Consider the following 18800-nt stretch of genomic DNA (forward strand, 5'->3'; position numbering starts at 1 on the left):
GCAAAGTGAAATATGAAAGTCCTGCCACCTCATTTCTGACCTCGAATGACATCACTGAGTTTACTCCTTCAATGACGAGTTAATACATCATATCTCACGCGTTCATTCATTTTCAGTAACTGTGTTAGGTCAGGGTTGTGGTGGAACCACAGCTAGCTAGCCCCAGGAACACTGGGCATCAGCTCTGGATGGTACCGCAGTCCATTGTAAGGATATCTAGGTCATCTTTATTACAGTCATCAGAGGAGTAATGTTGATGTGTTTTATACAAAAACTGTGAAGGCAACACATCATATTTATATGGCCTATAATTACAGCAAAGAAACTAATTTTTCCAACACTTCATTACAGAGATCTTGTGACCACCCTTTGGTCCTGTTCAAAAACCTTGACTTCCCACTGCATGCAAATCTAACATTTGTCCTCGAACCGGTTACCTCATGGCTGGCCGAGGACATGAAGGACAAGAAAAGAAGCAAAATGGCACATTAGCACATAAATACAATGAGTTCTCTTTGAGGGGAAGTAAAGGAAAGACCTACCTGCACCACTGGGACTGTGAGAGTTTAAAGGGGAACGATCACTTCGTTATTCACTGCAGTCCCCCTTGCTGGGCCTCCTGGACCTCTGAAGTACAGGACGGAGCAGCTGAGCCCTACTTAATGATGTCAGGAGAAAGATGTAGGGGAAATCTGAACACATAGTCAAATACAGAATACATCATCTTTTTATTTTTTTGCTATGCTTCCTTGTGAATGAAGCTATTAATACTATATTCTTTTTCATGTGAATAATCAAAAAACACACAGGACACCAGTATTACTGTAAGAAAGCTTTCTTCTTTTATTAGCTTTACGCTTGGACATTACCCCGGGTTAACATTTGGCACACAGACTGTTCGTCTAATTTCAACAGAACACCCAGTGGGCAGATCGTATGAAAACAGTTTCAAATGTGCAGTAAAACAGGTGCACATCACATGTATATGTGAATTAAAAAAAATCCGAAGTGATACGGCTGACTATCCGACAAACGCGAGGTTAGGCGAGACATCACAACACCGAAATGCTCTTCAATGTTTGCCAGGCACGACAGATATCGAGGTCCCTTACACAGAACGATCCAGACTCCTTCTAAAGGCACGACATATTTCAAGACGTTTATAACAGAAACCAAGAAAACATGAGCTAGCAGCTTAAACATGAACAAATCTGGGTTTTTACATGGCTTTTGATCTTGAGGTGCAAATCATAAGCTTTGCATATAATACTACTTTAATCCACAAGCATAAAGGGATAGTTTCTCCAACACAGAGGTTTGATGTGCTATGAATCTTAGGTCTCTCTGGCGGTCCAAATGACCACCGTTTCAAATAAATATATATTTATGAATAAACTCTTTTTTTATGTGCATTTGTATACTGTCATTGTGATTACAATAAAATGCTCATATAAGACATATCTGAGATTTCTACAAAGTGGATATCCAGTAGCTGGATTACAGACACAACACACACGGAGAGACACGGTCATAAATATAGAGGGTGGGTGTATAGGACGTTCGTTTAGGCTTTTGTTTTATTCTACATACGTACATGTTGGTCCTTCTTCGGTAAGTGCAAAGAGGGGAAAATAAATACAATATAGATGACATGAAATAAGGCTTAGAGAAAGTGCTATAACGAGAGCAAACTAGACTAGCGGTTCAATCCAGCAAACAGCACAGTGATTAGAAGCACAGATCTTATATCCCCTCTCGACTATAAATTGCTGTCCTGCTCATGTGTTAAAGAGATCACACTGCGTTTATGATGTACATCTATAAGCATGCAGTATAGAGTATATCCAGTTCACGCACTGTGTGTGAGGACAGCAGGCTGGCTTTGTGCCCCTTCGAGAACCCACTGACATGGAGCACTGGTTCCTTTTGCTCTCTGAGTGCAGCAGGGGAGAATGGACTGCTCTTTTCAGCCAAGAGTCATTCAGAAAGTGGAATCTGGGCTCTTAAGAGTGAGGTTTGGCTGGACTGAATGCCTCTTATTCTCTCGCTTTTGTTTTGCTTTTGGATGACTGGGCGGAGTCGAAGAATAAAGTTATACAGTTACGGCACTGCCAAATGGCAATCGGACATTCTTTCAGTTTTTTGGGTTTTCCGAGTTTGGGGTTGGCTTGTAAATGGAAGCCATGATAGACTGACACACCCAAGAGCCCCTTGCTCTGTGCTAATATCTCGCCATGCATTTGGAGCGCACAAAGAAAAGAAGAAAAACACGAGAAGTGGAGAGATTTTTCCATGTAAGAGGAACTGCCTTGCAGTAAGAGCGCAGGTGCTGCTAGTCAGCAAGTAATTTCTTTAAGGTCCGATCTGTGGAGTCGTAACTTTCCTTCACCTCAGTGCTGACTTTTTAAAAACAAAAAGGTGGAAGGTATATTTATAAGAAATAACGTCAGCACGAGGGTATCGTATTAGCCAGCAGCATGAGTTAACGGAGGCTCCAAAAGCAGGAGATCTATAAAGATCTAATGAAAGAGAGAAAACAACTCCTAAACTACAGCTGTGTTGGTTTTCTGCTGTGTGGTACACTGTTTGACGGTGGTGTTGTTACTAGACTCCTTAGATAAATGCACGGATTCCTCCTCTTCCCAGAAGGCAGTGCGGCAGAGGGTGGGAGAGAATGGGGTGTCTGCCGCTTGGATATCATGAGAGGCTGCATTTCCTGTTGCTGCTGAGAGAGAGCGCTCTCATCCTCCTCGTCTTTGCCTCCAGGGAAGTGGAACTGGGCTGAAGTGGGAGGCCGTGTGGGTGCGGCGAGTCTGGAGAGGGTGTTGATGTGAGGGTGCTGCGGTTCTTGAATGACCGGAGGCGAGGCCAGACTCTCTAGCGAGGAGATGCTCTGGTTCCAGGCCTCCTGCAGGTCTATGGGGATGATTTTAGTGGCCTCGCTGGACACACATGGAGGCAGAGAGTCTACATCTTCCTTCCATGGCAGGTTTTTCTCTCCACATGTGGGAGATGGGGGAGCAGCAGTCGGGCTCTGAACAGCTGAGTCTGCGGAAGAAAAAGAATAAAAATAATTCATTTTCATGTGTGTTATATTCGTATAAAAGCAGTTTATCGTGTGTTATTCTTTATGGATTTTGGGCTTTTTCTTCATTACCTGATTTGGGTTGCACCTTTGGTGTTTCTGAACCCCTCTGGGCCACAAAGGTGATCCCAACATCCTCATCTTTCTCTGGCTCCGAGTGCTCCCCTTTCTCTTCCCCAGGCTCCAGGGGCACTACCACAGGGTCTGTAGATGGACACAGATATGTTGCTAGAGTCATATGGCAGAAATAACACATCATGACAAATTTTTTTTTTAGAATACATAATTAATAAATAATAAAATATTTATACTTGATTAGTGCCACTATTAAAAAAGTCCAATGACACATTTTAATAATGCTTTTATCTATAAAATAAGATTTCTGCAGAAAAAAGAAATAAAACGACAACAATAGTTTTATATATTATTATAATCTAACATGTTCTTTCAGCTGCCCCCAGTTCAGGGTCACTATAGCTGGTCCTCATGTTTCAATTTGCATTTTCACATATCCCATCCTCGGAGAGCTGGGGTCAGAGCGCAGGGTCAGCCATGATGCAGCACCCCTGGAGCAGGGGAAGGTTGGGGGCCTTGCTCAAGGGCCCAATGGTGACAGCTTGGTGGTGCTGGGGCTTGAACCCTGATCTTCCGGTCAATGACCCAGAGCCTTAACCACTTGAGCTACCACTGCACTCATATAGGTTTTATACTTGATGACCTTCCCATTTTATCCAGGCTTGGGACCGGCACTTGGAGTTAATTCTTCGGTGGCTGAGTTAGCTCCCTGCCCGGGAATTGAACCCGGGCCACGGCAATAAGAGCGCGGGATCCTGCTGCTGGACCACCAGTAGGCAATTATTATAATATGATACAGTTGTGCCCATAAGTTTACATCCCCTGGCAGAATTTATGATTTCTTGGCTATTTTTCAGAGAATATGAATGATAACACAAAAACTTTTCTTTCACTCATGGTTAGTGTTTGGCTGAAGCCATTTATTGTCAAACAACTGTGTTTACTCTTTTTAAATCATAATGACAACAGAAACTGACCCTGATCAAAAGTTTACATACCCTGGTGATTTTGGCCTGATAACATGCACACAAGTGGACACAAACGGGTTTGAATGGCTATTAAAGGTAACCATCCTCACCTGTGATCTGTTTGCTTGTAATTAGTGTGTGTGTATAAAAGGTCAATGAGCTTCTGGACTCCTGACAGACCCTTGCATTTTTCATCCAGTGCTGCACTGACGTTTCATGGGGAAAGCAAAAGAATTGTCAAAGGATCTGTGGGAAAAGGTAGTTGACCTGTATAAAACAGGAAAGGGATATAAAAAAAATTGAGATGCCAATCAGCAGTGTTCAAACTCTAATAAAGAAGTGGAAAATGAGGGGTTCTGTTGAAACCAAACCACGGTCAGGTAGACCAACTAAAATTTCAGCCACAACTCCCAGGAAAATTGTTCGGGATGCAAAGAAAAACCCACAAATAACTTAAGGTGAAACACAGGACTCTCTGAAAACATGTGGTGTGGCTGTTTCAAGATGCACATTAAGGAGGCACTTGAAGAAAGATGGGCTGCATGGTCGAGTTGCCAGAAGAAAGCTATTACTACGCAAATGCCACAAAGTATCCCGCGTACAATACGCCAAACAGCACAGAGACAAGCCTGAAACCTTCTGGCACAAAGTCATTTGGAGTTATGAGACCGAAATTGAATTTTTTGGCCACAACCATAAACGCTACATTTGGAGAGGCCTATGATGAAAGGTACACCATTCCTACTGTGAAACACAGACGTGGATCGCTGATGTTTTGGGGATGTGTGAGCTACAAAGGCACAGGAAATTTGGTCAAAATTGATGGCAAGATGAATGCAGTATGTTATCAAAAAATACTGGAGGAAAATTTGCACTCATCAGCCTGGAAGCTGCACATGGGACGTACTTGGACATTCCAACATGACACTGATCCAAAACACAAGGCCAAGTCGACCTGTCATTGGCTACAGCAGAATAAAGTGAAGGTTCTGGAGTGGCCATCTCAGTCTCCTGACCTCAATATCATTGAGCCACTCTGGGGAGATCTCAAACGTGCAGTTCATGCAAGACAGCCCAAGAATTTACAGGAACTGGAGGCTTTTTGCCAAGAAGAATTGGCAGCTTTACCATGTGAGAAGATAAAGAGCTTCATCCACAACTACCGCAAAAGACTTCAAGCTGTCATTGATGTTAAAGGGAGCAATACACGGTATTAAGAACTGGGGTATGTAAACTTTTGATCAGGGTCAGTTTCTGTTGTCATTATGATTTAAAAAGAGTAAACACAGTTGACTGATAATAAATGGCTTCAGCCAAACACTAACCATGAGTGAAAGAAAAGTTTTTGTGTTATCATTTATATTCTCTGAAAATTGGCCAAGAAATCATAAATTCTGCCAGGGGATGTAAACTTATGAGCACAACTGTATATTCATCTCATATAGATAACTATATCCACTGGTATCACCTACGACAACCTCAGAGACTCCCACAAACTTTGCTTGCTTTTGTTTAAAACATCCTGTTTCTCTGCAAAATTATATATTATCTCATCATATTGTCCAGCCCTACCCACACTAGGCCCACTTCCTTCATAATGTATACTTATGTGTTTAGGTGTTTGGCGTTTAATTACACCTTCCTGCTCATCTATAAGCTTTTTTTCAACCATGTGCCTGGTGAAAACAGCAATGATGAAAATCCTCCACTGCAGATAGCAAACGTATGACATCATTTCTGGAAAAAATAAATAAATAAATAAATAAATAAGAACATGTACACCACCTTTGTCTTGCCAGCTGACGTTTCTCCTGGGCTTTTCAATAGTATCCTGTTCCTTCGCATCTGAACCTTTGCGCTGTGACAGAAAGAAGAGGTTTGAGTTAACAGATTATAAAAGCTAGCGATTTATACAAGTTTTGGGACACCCCTCCAAATCATTGAATTCAGGGCTCGGCCCCTTAGTTCCAGTGAAAGGAATTCTTAATGCTTCAGGATACCAAGACATATCGGACAATTTCATGCTCCCAAACTTTGTGGGAACAGTTTGGGGATGACCCCTTCCTGTTCCAATGTGACTGCACACCAGTGCACAAAGCAAGGTCCATAAAGACATGGATGAGAGAGTTTAGTGTGGAGGAACTTCACAGAGTCCTGACCTCAACCTGATAGAACACCTTTGGGATGAATTTTGGCAATATAGTGTACTTGTATCAGTCTATTTATAAAATAAAAAGAAACATTAAAGTTTTTACTAGTCAGCTTTTCTGTTAGTTTGAGTTTTAAGACAGAGCATGTTTCCTAGGAAGTAGGTAAGAGAGAAAAATGTGTGACTTTTATTTCATATTGGGTGAAATCCTTCTCTGCACACAGATTAGTAGGCTTTATTATTACAGGACAATCATAATGCGCTTGTTTTTTCTCATTTATTACACAAATATAATGGCTTTTATTCAAAGGTGATGAAAAATAGTGTGGATTTGATTGGTAAAAATGACACACAAATTATACGCAAAATTCACTGTGTGTGAAAACTTTTACGAATACAGCTATATTAATTGTTATTGCTTATACGTCTCTAGTTACCCAAGGCTACTTTCTATAATTATTGGTATTGTTTTGGATTATTCGCCTTGGCTGTTAAACGTTACACTCCAACCAGACGTGAGTTTTGATTGTAAAGATATGCCGAAGATCGAACCCGATGAAAACGGAAACTGATGGCGGAATCCGTGTATGCTTATTTTCCGACTGGACAGAACTTGATGAATAGGAGCCATGTACAGCTGATCATTATCAAAACGTAACACGTGAGCTGACCTGTCTCGCTCCCTCTCTCTCTCTCTTTTACACTCACACCGTTTCCTCTTTAACACCATGTGCAAGGCATGACTAAAGAGTTTCGGCTCTGTGCCTTTGCGTTTGACCCCGCACGAGAAGAGCAGAAGCAGATGGCTGAAGTGATGCTGAACACTTGCCTTTTTCTGGCTGCGGTCCTTCTTGTGTCGTTTGTACTGAGTGGATTTGAAGGACTCCAGACGGTTACGCATGTTTCTCTGGAACACCTCCCGGTCCTGTCTCTCCTGTTCACCCGCCGTCATGAAGTGGCGACTGTAGTGAGATTGGTACTGCGGGAGGTTAGGGAGAAGTATTACAGCTGTTTCTGACTACAAAATTTGTATACATCCAGGAAGGTTATAGTTCAATGAGGCATCTGCACTATAGATTTTTTCCTGCACTATTTCTATATTTCTCTCTCTCAAATTTTCACTGTACTATACTCTTACGTCTTCTTCTTTTTGTAATACACAATACCTTTACACAGATCAGGCATAACATTATGACCACCTGCCTAATATTGTGTTGGTCCCCCTTTTGCTGCCAAAACAGCCCTGACCCGTCATGCACTGTGTATTCTGACCCCTTTCTATCAGAACCAGCATTAACTTCTTCAGCAGTTTGAGCAACAGTAGCTCGTCTGTTAGATCGGATCACACGGGCCAGCCTTCACTCCCCTGTGCATCAGTGAGCCTTGGCCGTCCATGACCCTGTCGCCGGTTCACCACTGTTCCTTCCTTGGACCACTTTTGATAGATACTGACCATTGCAGACTGGGAACACCCCACAAGAGCTGCAGTTTTGGAGATGCTCTGATCCAGTCGTCTAGCCATCACAATTTGGCCCTTGTCAAACTCGCTCAAATCCTTATGCTTGTCCATTTTTCCTGCTTCTAACACATCAGCTTTGAGGATGTTCACTTGCTGCCCAATATATCCCACCCACTAACAGGTGCCATGATGAGGAGATCATCAGTGTTATTCACTTCACCTGTCACTGCTCAGGATGTTATGCCTGATCGGTGTATATATCCTGCAATGCACTACATATATATTAAAAACAACGTTATCTTATAGGCTTATATGTTTCAGGAAAGAATGGAACCCCAGATGCCCAATATATACTGTACTTACTAACATACATAAATGTTACTCCAATTAAAATGATAAATGTTTACTTTATTTGTAGAATTTTTATTTTATTCAGACTGTGGTCATCCATAGTTAGGACACATCATGGTAACTTCAACAAGCGATATGGAGGTTTTACTGTATAATGAAGAAACAGTATCCTAATATAAAGAGGATTAGTGTGTGTGTGTGTGAGCATATTGTACCCGTCTCCTGGGTTTGTACAGATTCCCAGCCAGGACGTGATGCGTTTCAGTTTCCTCCTCGACCTTTGCACCAGGGTTTGTGTCAATCACCTGAAGATCCAGGCAAACCCCACTACCATTCTCTCTCCTGTAAACACACACACGCACTTATCTGTTTTCTATCTCATTCCACACAGCTACAACACAGCATATAAAAGCGTATCAGCTTTCAGCTCACACTCACAGGTAGTTTGTAACGTTGGTCATTTCTGGAAAGGAAGTCCTGCTGGCCATAGAGGGGAGGGAGAGTCTAGCAGAGGTCAGAACGTTTCCACCCTGGCGCAGGGAGTGATAGAATAATAAAACATTTTAATCATGATCATTAATTGTGTGTGTAGAGAGTTATAAAGTTTGTGTAATGCTCTTAATCTGGAAACCAAGCTTATTTGTAGTCTCTTGATGAGCTGGTCACGGAGATGGCAGTAATATTGATACACACACACACACACAGAGATCACAAAATCCTGGATTATGCCCAGCTGATCGTTCCTGACAGTTCTAAAGCATTTTAATACATTGTGTGCCTCTGGCTTCTCTCAACAAACAAAATCAACCACACTCCTGAACCCCATGGACAATAATATCCATCGGGCAAAGATCTAATAAGACCACCAATGCAAATTCATAAATGAGCTTTAAGCACGTGAAACAATATTTCAATCTGTAAATTGCTGCATATGTGAATAAAGTAGTCCAAAATATTGAGATGATTGCCTGACCGTCAGAAAACCTATTTTATATCTTTCTTTCTTTTTTCATCTGGGTGGTCAGGAAAAATACTGAAAAAAAAGGGCTTTCCTCCAACTGTGCTAATATTAGCGGGATAACTCCTGTCAGGAAGCTGAGTGCTACGAAACTCAAGGCTGCAGGAAATGACATTCCTAAACCACACGAGCTGCATGACACTTTCTGGTGAAGGCTACTGAAACCTCATATCCACCTCATGCTTCCTCAGCACTGCTTACATTGTACAGCTTCAACTGAGCCAGAGAGTTAGAAACTGTTTCAAAAATTTACAATAAACTGTTTGTATGCCATTTCATAATGACCCTAGAATAGCTAAATGGGACAGTCGCTATACTCTGCTGAAGCACCAGACTCTTTAAGCAAGTCTTCCTCTGAACTTCAAGGGAAGATCATACAGTTAAATGGACGCGGTAGATTAGTGGTGACGATGTTGGACTACTGATAGGAAGGTTGTGAGTCCAAGCTACCACTGGTGGGCCCTTGAGCAAAGCCCTTAATGCTCAGTTGTATAAAATGAGAAAAACGTAAGTCTCTCTGGATAAGGCCGTCTGCCAAATGGCAGAAATGTAAATGGTTGTGCTCAGAAATAATCAAATTCAAACCCTGCTTCGACAAATTGAAAACGTTTTTTCCATTCAGGCAGGCTACCAAGAGACTTATAGCAAAATTTAAAGAGCTACAGGAATATCAGGCTAGTACAGGTCACTCCCTGTATGTGACAACAATCTCTTTTCATACAACATGTATTGTATGGGCTAAGGTGTGAAAGAACATTTTGCCAAAACAAATATACACCGATCAGCCATAACATTATGAGCAGTGACAGGTGAAGTGAATAACACTGATGATCTCTTCATCATAGCACCTGTTAGTGGGTGGGATATATTAGGCAGCAAGTCAACATTTTGTCCTCAAAGTTGATGTTAGAAGCAGGAAAAATGAGCAAGAGTAAGGATTTGAGCGAGTTTGACGAAGGGCCAAATTGTGATGGCTAGATGACTGGATCAGAGCATCTCCAAAACTGCAGCTCTTGTGGGGTGTTCCCGGTCTGCAGTGGTCAGTATCTATCAAAAGTGGTCCAAAGAAGGAACAGTGGTGAACCGGCGACAGGGTCATGGACGGCCAAGGCTCACTGATGCACATGGGGAGTGAAGGCTGGCCCGTGTGATCCGATCCAATTGACGAGCTACTGTTGCTCAAATTGCTGAAGAGGTTAATGCTGGTTCTGATAGAAAGGTGTCAGAATACACAGTGCATGATGGGTCAAGGCTGTTTTGGCAACAAAAGGGGGACCAACACAATATCAGGCAGGTAGTCATAATGTTATGCTTGATCAGTGTGCAACCAAAAAAATGTAGATCTTTTCATAGTCATAATTCTAAAAGATATATTTGCCACAAAACAAAACAAATTATCACCCATAACATATCCAAGTATGGTGGTGGTGGCATCATACTACAGAGCTACTTCCTGTCAGACTGGCACACACAGAATCATAGATAGCTCAATATACCAAAACAATGCTGGCAGAAATCCTGCAGGTCTGTTAAACAGCTGAAAATGTAGAAAAGTTTCACCTTCCAGCAAGATACCGACCCAAAGCGTGAATCTGAGTCAACAAAGGAACGGCTTCGGAAGAAGATGAAAGTTTCGGATCGGCCCAGGCACAGCCCAGATCTGGATCCTGCTGAAAACCTGTGGAGTTTCCCTCACAATTTGATAGGGGCATTTTTACAATGAAGAGTGGAATAAATGTTGCCAAATCATGCTGGTAGACTCCTAACCAATGAGAGTGCTAAATTACAAGCAACAGCTGCTTTAAGTAAGTATTATGTAAGGGGTTTTCCACATGTGTCTCTCTAATTATTTGTAATATCACTGATCAGAAAGTGTTTGGACATTATTAATCTTGACTTATTTGCAGAATTTGAGTGAACTACACTTCCATTCATTTTTAGCTCTTTAGCCTCATAGCTTTAGTGCAGATGTAAAGAAAGTAAGACATTTGACAATAAACATGCCTTATATGAATGATTCAATTTGGCAAATTGTGTATCTTTGCCCACTGTTAATGTCCAGAAGTTTTATAAGGACAGGAAGACAGAGAGAGAGAGAGAGAGAGAGAGAGAAGGGGGGGCAGACAGACAGAAATAGGGGGAGAGAGAAAGAGGGTGTGTGTGTGTGTGTGAGAGAGAGAGAGAGAGAGAGAGAAATAGAAGGAGACAGTTTTAGAGAGGGGGTTGGACAGAAAGAGTGAAGGAGAGACAAATAGGGGAGGGAGAGGGAGAGAGAGAGAGAGACAGACAAATGGACAGACAGAAATAGAGGGAGAAAGAAAGAGGAGAGAGAGAGAGAGAGAGAGAGAGAGAGAGAGAGAGCGAAAGACAGACAAAAATAGGGGGAGAGAGAAAGAGGGTGAGTGTGAAAGAGAGAGAGAGAAATAGAGGGTGACAGTTAGAGAGAGAGGGGTGGAGAGAAAGAGTGAAGAAGAGACAAATAGGGGAAGAGAAAGAGAGAGAAATAGGGGGAGAAAGAGAGAGAGGGGGAGAGAGAGAGACAGACAGACAGACAGACAGACAGACAGACAGACAGACGGGCAGACAGAAATAGGGGGAGAGAAAAAGAGGAGAGAGAGAGAGAGAGACAGACAGACAAAAATAGGGGGAGAGAGAAAAAGGGTAAGTGTGAAAGAGAGAGAGAAATAGAGGGAGACAGTCAGACAGACAGACGGGCAGACAGAAATAGGGGGAGAGAGAAAGAGGAGAGAGAGAGAGAGAGAGACAGACAGACAAAAATAGGGGGAGAGAGAAAGAGGAGAGAGAGAGAGAGAGAGAGAGACAGACAGACAGACAAAAATAGGGGGAGAGAGAAAAAGGGTGAAAGAGAGAGAGAGAAATAGAGGGAGACAGTTAGAGAGGGTGGTGGAGAAAAAAAAGTGAAGGAGAGACAAATGGGGAAGAGAGAGAGAAATAGGGGGAGAAAGAAAGAGGGGGGGGGGAGAGTGAGACAGACAGATGGACAGAAATAGGGGGAGAGAGAAATGGGGGAGACAGAAAGAGGGCGAGAGATAGAGGGAGAGAAAGAGAATGAGAGAGAGAGAGAGAGAGAGAGAGAGAGAGAAATAGAGGGAGAGAAATAGGGGAGAGAGAGAGAGAAAGGGGAGAGAGAAAGAGAATGAGAGAGAGAGAGAAAGAGGGAAGGAGACAGAGAGAGAAACAAGTCATGAAGCTGTTAAAAAGGAAACACCAGCCTGCCAATTCTTTTCAATAAAACCCAGAGAGAGAGAGTAGTTTATTTTTTAAAGAGATCAAGTGTAATATCAGGATCAGGTGGAAGTGATTTTGTGGTACTGGCTATGTGACTCATAGTTCTGGCTCTTCCCTGTAATGAGTCTCCTGAAGTAACTCATTTCCCTCAGAGGACTAATCCCAAACCTGAATACCAGCACTGACACTGATATCACCCTCCTGAGGCCTTCTCTCTCTCTCTCTCTTATGTCAGCGTGCTTGATCGGTATCTCGCAGTGCCCCTGTTTGGGTAGCAAACTCACGCACTGAGCCCGGGGTGGCAAAGACACTTTGGCGTCAATGTGCACAACAAAGGAGAGGATTATACTCTCATCTCCGGAGCCTCAGAGACAGAGATCACAGAGCCTGGGAGATTTCAGAGCCTTATTGGTGGTAGTGATGGACTGTGATATACACGCCTCTCTAGAGCTCAGCATCTCTAGTCAGCTCCAATTAGACATGGAAAAATCAGTCTCTGTTTTTATCCTCAGAGAGAGAGAGAGAGAGACAGAGAGACACACTCATTCAACCTGTAAAAAATCTGTACATTACTTCAACTGTTGTTTAAAACAGCTCAGTGAACTGAGTCAACACATGGAAAGAACAGAAGCATGTTGATTTACTGAACCGGAGCGCCACTTAGTGGTCATGAGTCACGATGCAGCAAAATTCACATTGACACAGATGAGTCAGCATGACAACTGCTGCCAAAAACAGTCCATGCTACAACAATAACACAACATCTCCTGTTTCACACCTACCCATACTGTGAGTACCATCCCTGACCGGTCACTACAGCTGATCGGATACTCACCTGGTCAATAACACTGATAGCGTCTCTGATGTTGATTTTCTGGTACGCCTCCCACAGCTCGCTTTTATGGTACACGGATTTGCGCATCAGCAGTTTACTCAGATAGTTTTTGTCGAACTGTTCCCATCTGCAAAATAATGCGAACAGGGTGAAATTCGGGTTTCTCGTCGGAGCAGTGTTCTTTAGAGGAATGCATCAGCGTTTTGTTTTCCTTTTTCAGCCTAAACCTTATCGTACATATAGGAAGAACAGGAAGTCAGCTAAAAACTGACATTTATGTAAAACACTGATGAATTCGTAAGTCTAGATCATTGCAAATAAAAACACAAAGTCTTCAAAACATAATTATATTATCTTTAATGATATAGTCTAAATCATCTATTATAAACTTTTATTGGAAATGTAAAAACTGCTCCTGGCCTCTTATTATAAGTCTGTAGAGACATCAGAGACCCAACACGAGACTCGAACATTACTAAATACGTTACAAATTAATTTAAGATACTTAAATAATTTAAGTAAGTGACTTACTAGTTAGTTAACTATATGATTTAAAAAGCACTGACTTGTCCCTCCAGTGGTGGTAACCATTAAGACCAGCGATGTCTTCCACTGCAGCTAGAATGTGGTCAAAGGCCTGAAAGAGAGACATAAAGATAGAAAATGCCTGAAAGTGAAATAAGAAAAATGCATCCAGAAAAAAAAGTTCACAGAATAATTATCTTTGCGGCTTTGCCTGTTATTTATTTGCTACGTATGTAAATGACTATAGCATGACTATAGATTATAAATAATCCATGAATGCATGTCCACAGTAATTAGAGCGCTCGTCATAGCTTCCCCATCTGCCCCATCCTACAGGATCTACACAGCATTTCATTATTTCTCCATACTGGTTTTATTCGAACAGTACAAGCTTTCACGTGCAGTCGTAGTTAGACTGAGTACATGTGTGTGAATGAAAGGGAGGGAAGTGGAACAGTGAGATTACAGGGTGAAGAGGTGAAGAAGGTACAGGAGTTTAAGTACTTGGGGTCAACAGTCCAGAGTAATGGAGAGTGTGGGAAAGAGGTAAAGAAGAGTGCAGGCAGGTTGGAATGGGTGGAGAAAGGTGTCGGGAGTTCTGTGATAGAAAAACATCAGCGAGAATCAAGGGGAAGGTGTACAGGACGGTGGTGAGACCGGCCATGCTGTACAGTTTAGAGGCAGTGTCACTGAGGAAGAGACAGGAGTCAGAGCTGAAGATGTTGATGTTCTCTTTGGGAGTGACACGGTTGGACAGGATTAGGAACGAGTACATCAGAGGGATGGCTCATGTTGGACGTTTGGGGGACAGAGTTAGGGAGGTCAGATTAAGATGGTTTGGACATGTTCAGAGGAGGGAGAGTGAGTATATTGGTAGGAGAATGTTGGACATGGAGCTGCCAGGCAGGAGGCAAAGAGGAAGGCCAAAGAGGAGGTATATGGATGTAATAAATGAGGATATGATGCTAGTGGGTTGTAAGTGTTGAGGATGCAGAAGATTGGGATAGGTGGAGAGAGATGATTCGCTGTGGTGCCAGATTCTGACAAAGCCATAGCCATTCATGGCCATACGTCCTGGGAAGGATCAAATGTTGTCTTCCCTGTCAGTTAGAGAAAAACTGGCCAGTTGTGGGAAGAGTGAACATGTAAGCTCTCGCCCATCCCAAGATTTGGCTAATGTGGCTAATGTGTAAAACTAGATAATTTGTGAGCGGATGAGGGAAACACATGCTTGCACGTGAACACGTCAAGTGAATTCTTATCTGCTTTAAATAAAATACTGATAGACTCTCTCTTTCAGTCATGCACTGATGCGGAATCTACACTATATTGCCAAAAGTATTTGCTCACCTGCCTTGACTCGCATATGAACTTAAGTGACATCCCATTCCTAATCCATAGGGTTCAATATGACGTCGGTCCACCCTTTGCAGCTATAACAGCTTCAACTCTTCTGGGAAGGCTGTCCACAAGGTTTAGGAGTGTGTTTATGGGAATTTTTGACCATTCTTCCAGAAGCACATTTGTGAGGTCACACACTGACGTTGGACGAGAAGGCCTGGCTCTCAGTCTCCGCTCTAATTCATCCCAAAGGTGTTCTATCGGGTTGAGGTCAGGACTCTGTGAAGGCCAGTCAAGTTCCTCCACACCAGACTCTGTCATCCATGTCTTTATGGACCTCGCTTTGTGCACTGGTGCACAGTCATGTTGGAAGAGGAAGGGGCCAGCTCCAAACTGTTCCCACAAAGTTGGGAGCATGGAATTGTCCAAAATGTCTTGGTATGCTGAAGCATTCAGAGTTCCTTTCACTGGAACTAAGGGGCCAAGCCCAGCTCCTGAAAAACAACCCCACACCATAATCCCCCCTCCACCAAACTTTACACTTGGCACAATGCAGTCAGACAAGTACCGTTCTCCTGGCAACCGCCAAACCCAGACTCGTCCATCAGATTGCCAGATGGAGAAGCGCGATTCGTCACTCCAGAGAACGCGTCTCCACTGCTCTAGAGTCCAGTGGCGGCGTGCTTTACACCACTGCATCCGACGCTTTGCATTGCACTTGGTGATGTATGGCTTGGATGCAGCTGCTCGGCCATGGAAACCCATTCCATGAAGCTCTCTGCGCACTGTTCTTGAGCTAATCTGAAGGCCACATGAAGTTTGGAGGTCTGTAGCGATTGACTCTGCAGAAAGTTGGCGACCTCTTCGCACTATGCGCCTCAGCATCCGCTGACCCCGCTCCGTCAGTTTACGTGGCCTACCACTTCGTGGCTGAGTTGCTGTCGTTCCCAAACACTTCCACGTTCTTATAATACAGCTGACAGTTGACTGTGGAATATTTAGGAGCGAGGAAATTTCACGACTGGATTTGTTGCACAGGTGGCATCCTATCACAGTTCCACGCTGGAATTCACTGAGCTCCTGAGAGCGACCCATTCTTTCACAAATGTTTGTAAAAACAGTCTGCATGCCTAGGTGCTTGATTTTATACACCTGTGGCCATGGAAGTGATTGGAACACCTGATTCTGATGATTTGGATGGGTGAACGAATACTTTTGGCAATATAGTGTATGTTTAGCTGTGGTTTCAGCATGCTCAGCAGGATTCTCTAAGCCAGCATGCAGGAGGCTTTGTGACATTCAGAGAGTGGAGGACGGCGGGGCAATGGAGTGCTGACCCTCACCATTTCCTACACAGACAGACACTAGAGCAAGAAGATGCAATTTCCTTCTCACTTTATATGTGTTTGTGTTCATGTGTGTGTGTGTGTGCGTGTGCGCATGTGTGTGTGTGTGTGTGTGTGTGGCTAGGGGCACAGCACACTGGCCAAAAGAAGCCTGTATGATTAATTCATTGCTCTGAGACAGTAAGATCAGTATCGCCACTAAGCTATAAGGCACAAATTTCCACAGCAAGGTCAAAACTACTACTACTACTACTCAATACAAAAAGGAAAAACTGTTCGACAGACAGATTAACATGCACTGACTCACACGCTCATGGATCTCCTCATTAATGGTAGGTTTTCTGTTAGTGCTGCGAGGAACCTTGAGCCATTTAACCAGAGGCTTGATGGTCAGACCCTGTGTGATGGAGCACAAACAGCAACAGGAGAAATATTTCTCTGCTATCTTATCTAATATCAACAATTTTTTCTGAAAAATATACCAGGACTAAAAGACAATATTTTTTTACTACATTTTTTTGTCCAAAAATGATGCTATAATCTAGTAAGTGCAAAAGAAAATAACAGTTAAGGAATCAAACCATTTATTATTATATTCCTTTCATTATTATTAGATGCTACCACTCTAAACCTGGTTATTTTCCTATAGAAGCATGTCAAAGTGTTTTATTCCACTTACAGCACAGTAATTTGACAGCAATTACATAAAAAAATGTATTATTATTATTATTATTATTATTATTAATACTACTACTACTAATAATAATAATAATAATAATAACACATTTATTAATAATATTTCATGCTGTATAATAACAAAGTTCTTTTGACCTGTCACATTACATCAGCTATAAAAGTTCCTTTTCACCGTTCTCTCTTTTTTAACTTATTAGAACAAGTGCATTAATATAAACCTGTGGTTTTATAGATATTGAATTAACACATTCTGACCAATCAGAACCAAAACTCATAAACATAGTAGTTTGTGTTTTATATAAACACCTGGGCTGATGTATAAGCTGTATCGTGTAACTTGTAGTTTGCCATGTGCCAAAAAAAACTGCATGTTTCTGACCAACGCTCAGAGGCCACTATAAAATCAGCAGCTAGTCATCAGCGACAAACAGGCTTACGTGAGTGCACTTGTTATTTCATGGCGGCTGAAAGCTTGCTCATTTTTATAATGATGCAAAACAGACTCATCAGGCAAAAGGCAATCAAAACACACACTCACACACAGCAAATTAAAATGAAGGATATTGGCATCTAAATTTTTTCACATCTAATATCGGTGCCCTTGCTTACTCTCACTAGCATACACAAACACTAATAAATCTCCTCATTTATTATAATTAGGATTAGCACAACAATGCAAATCTTAACAATTTATTTGTTGGTGCTGCAATGGAATTGATTACATTAACACCCACATCCACAGCCAGCCTTGTTTACACATACTGAATATAACATGATACCTGAAACATGACCGTGAAGAAAATCACAACGATGGTCGTTGCGACGAAGTAATCCTTCGCCTTCACGTGTTCCCCATCCAGCAATACCACCAAGGCGAAAGCTACTGCACCTCTCAGGCCACCGTAGGACATCATCACCTGGTCGATCTTTTCCAAGGGAACCAGTCGAAACTTGTTCAGAATCCAGGTCTGTCCCACTACACCTGGACGTGATGAGATGAGGATAGAAAATGGCAAAACATGTAACAGGATGTAAGTGTATGCTGCTAAGGCATTTACAGTTACTGGACTTAAGTTATTAAACACTCCTTCTTTCATCTAACTGCTTTATCCTGGTCAGGGTCAAGGTGGATCTAGAAAACACTGGTCAGAATACATGACGGCTGTGATGCCAGTTCATCACAGTGCACACGCAGACATTTAGAGAACTAGCACAGAAAATCCGCACAGGGCGCAACCCGAGTTCAGGACTGAACCAGGGACCCTGGAGACGAGAGACGCTACCTGCTGTGTCACCCATCGCTATGACGGTGCACCTTGTAATAGGGTCATTCATCTTATCATTTTCCATGTCCCATTTGTGTACCCTTCATTAGTGCCAGCGTCTGTCCACTGTTGCTTGAATATCATGGGCTGCTAGATTGTGACATTTAGATCTAAACGATTTAAAAGTCCCAGCAGTATTGCTGCACACACACACACACACTCACACATACACACACACACACAAAACCATGTCAGTGTCACGTCTGTGCTAAGAATACACCACTACCCGATTTAGCACGGGATGGGCTACAGTCAGCTGCTACGCATTACCACTGTTAAGTTTGCACTGTGAGCTAATTAAGTCTACTTTCTGTATTATTTTCCATGAACTTTTAGATTAACTACAGAAATAAATGTCGACAAAACTGCTATGTGATG

The 18800-nt window shown here is 42.5% G+C and overlaps 1 protein-coding gene across 1 annotated transcript in view; it reads right to left on the reverse strand.

Moving 5' to 3' along the window:
* Positions 1 to 819: 819 nt before the first annotated feature.
* The window catches only part of slc9a5 (solute carrier family 9 member A5), a 36263-nt gene continuing 18282 nt past the window's right edge, over positions 820 to 18800 (reverse strand). The window contains exons 7-16 of the mRNA XM_058382421.1: positions 17877 to 18079; positions 16709 to 16798; positions 13756 to 13826; positions 13190 to 13316; positions 8526 to 8617; positions 8303 to 8429; positions 7107 to 7256; positions 5914 to 5986; positions 3158 to 3289; positions 820 to 3048 (exon numbers count right to left, since the gene is read on the reverse strand). Of these exons, the coding sequence (XP_058238404.1) occupies positions 2549 to 3048; positions 3158 to 3289; positions 5914 to 5986; positions 7107 to 7256; positions 8303 to 8429; positions 8526 to 8617; positions 13190 to 13316; positions 13756 to 13826; positions 16709 to 16798; positions 17877 to 18079 (1565 nt within the window). The 3' untranslated portion in view covers positions 820 to 2548. The remainder of the gene's footprint in view (positions 3049 to 3157; positions 3290 to 5913; positions 5987 to 7106; positions 7257 to 8302; positions 8430 to 8525; positions 8618 to 13189; positions 13317 to 13755; positions 13827 to 16708; positions 16799 to 17876; positions 18080 to 18800) is intronic.

Source organism: Hemibagrus wyckioides, linkage group LG27, assembly GCF_019097595.1.
Source record: "Hemibagrus wyckioides isolate EC202008001 linkage group LG27, SWU_Hwy_1.0, whole genome shotgun sequence".
In the NCBI taxonomy this organism is placed as follows: domain Eukaryota; kingdom Metazoa; phylum Chordata; class Actinopteri; order Siluriformes; family Bagridae; genus Hemibagrus; species Hemibagrus wyckioides.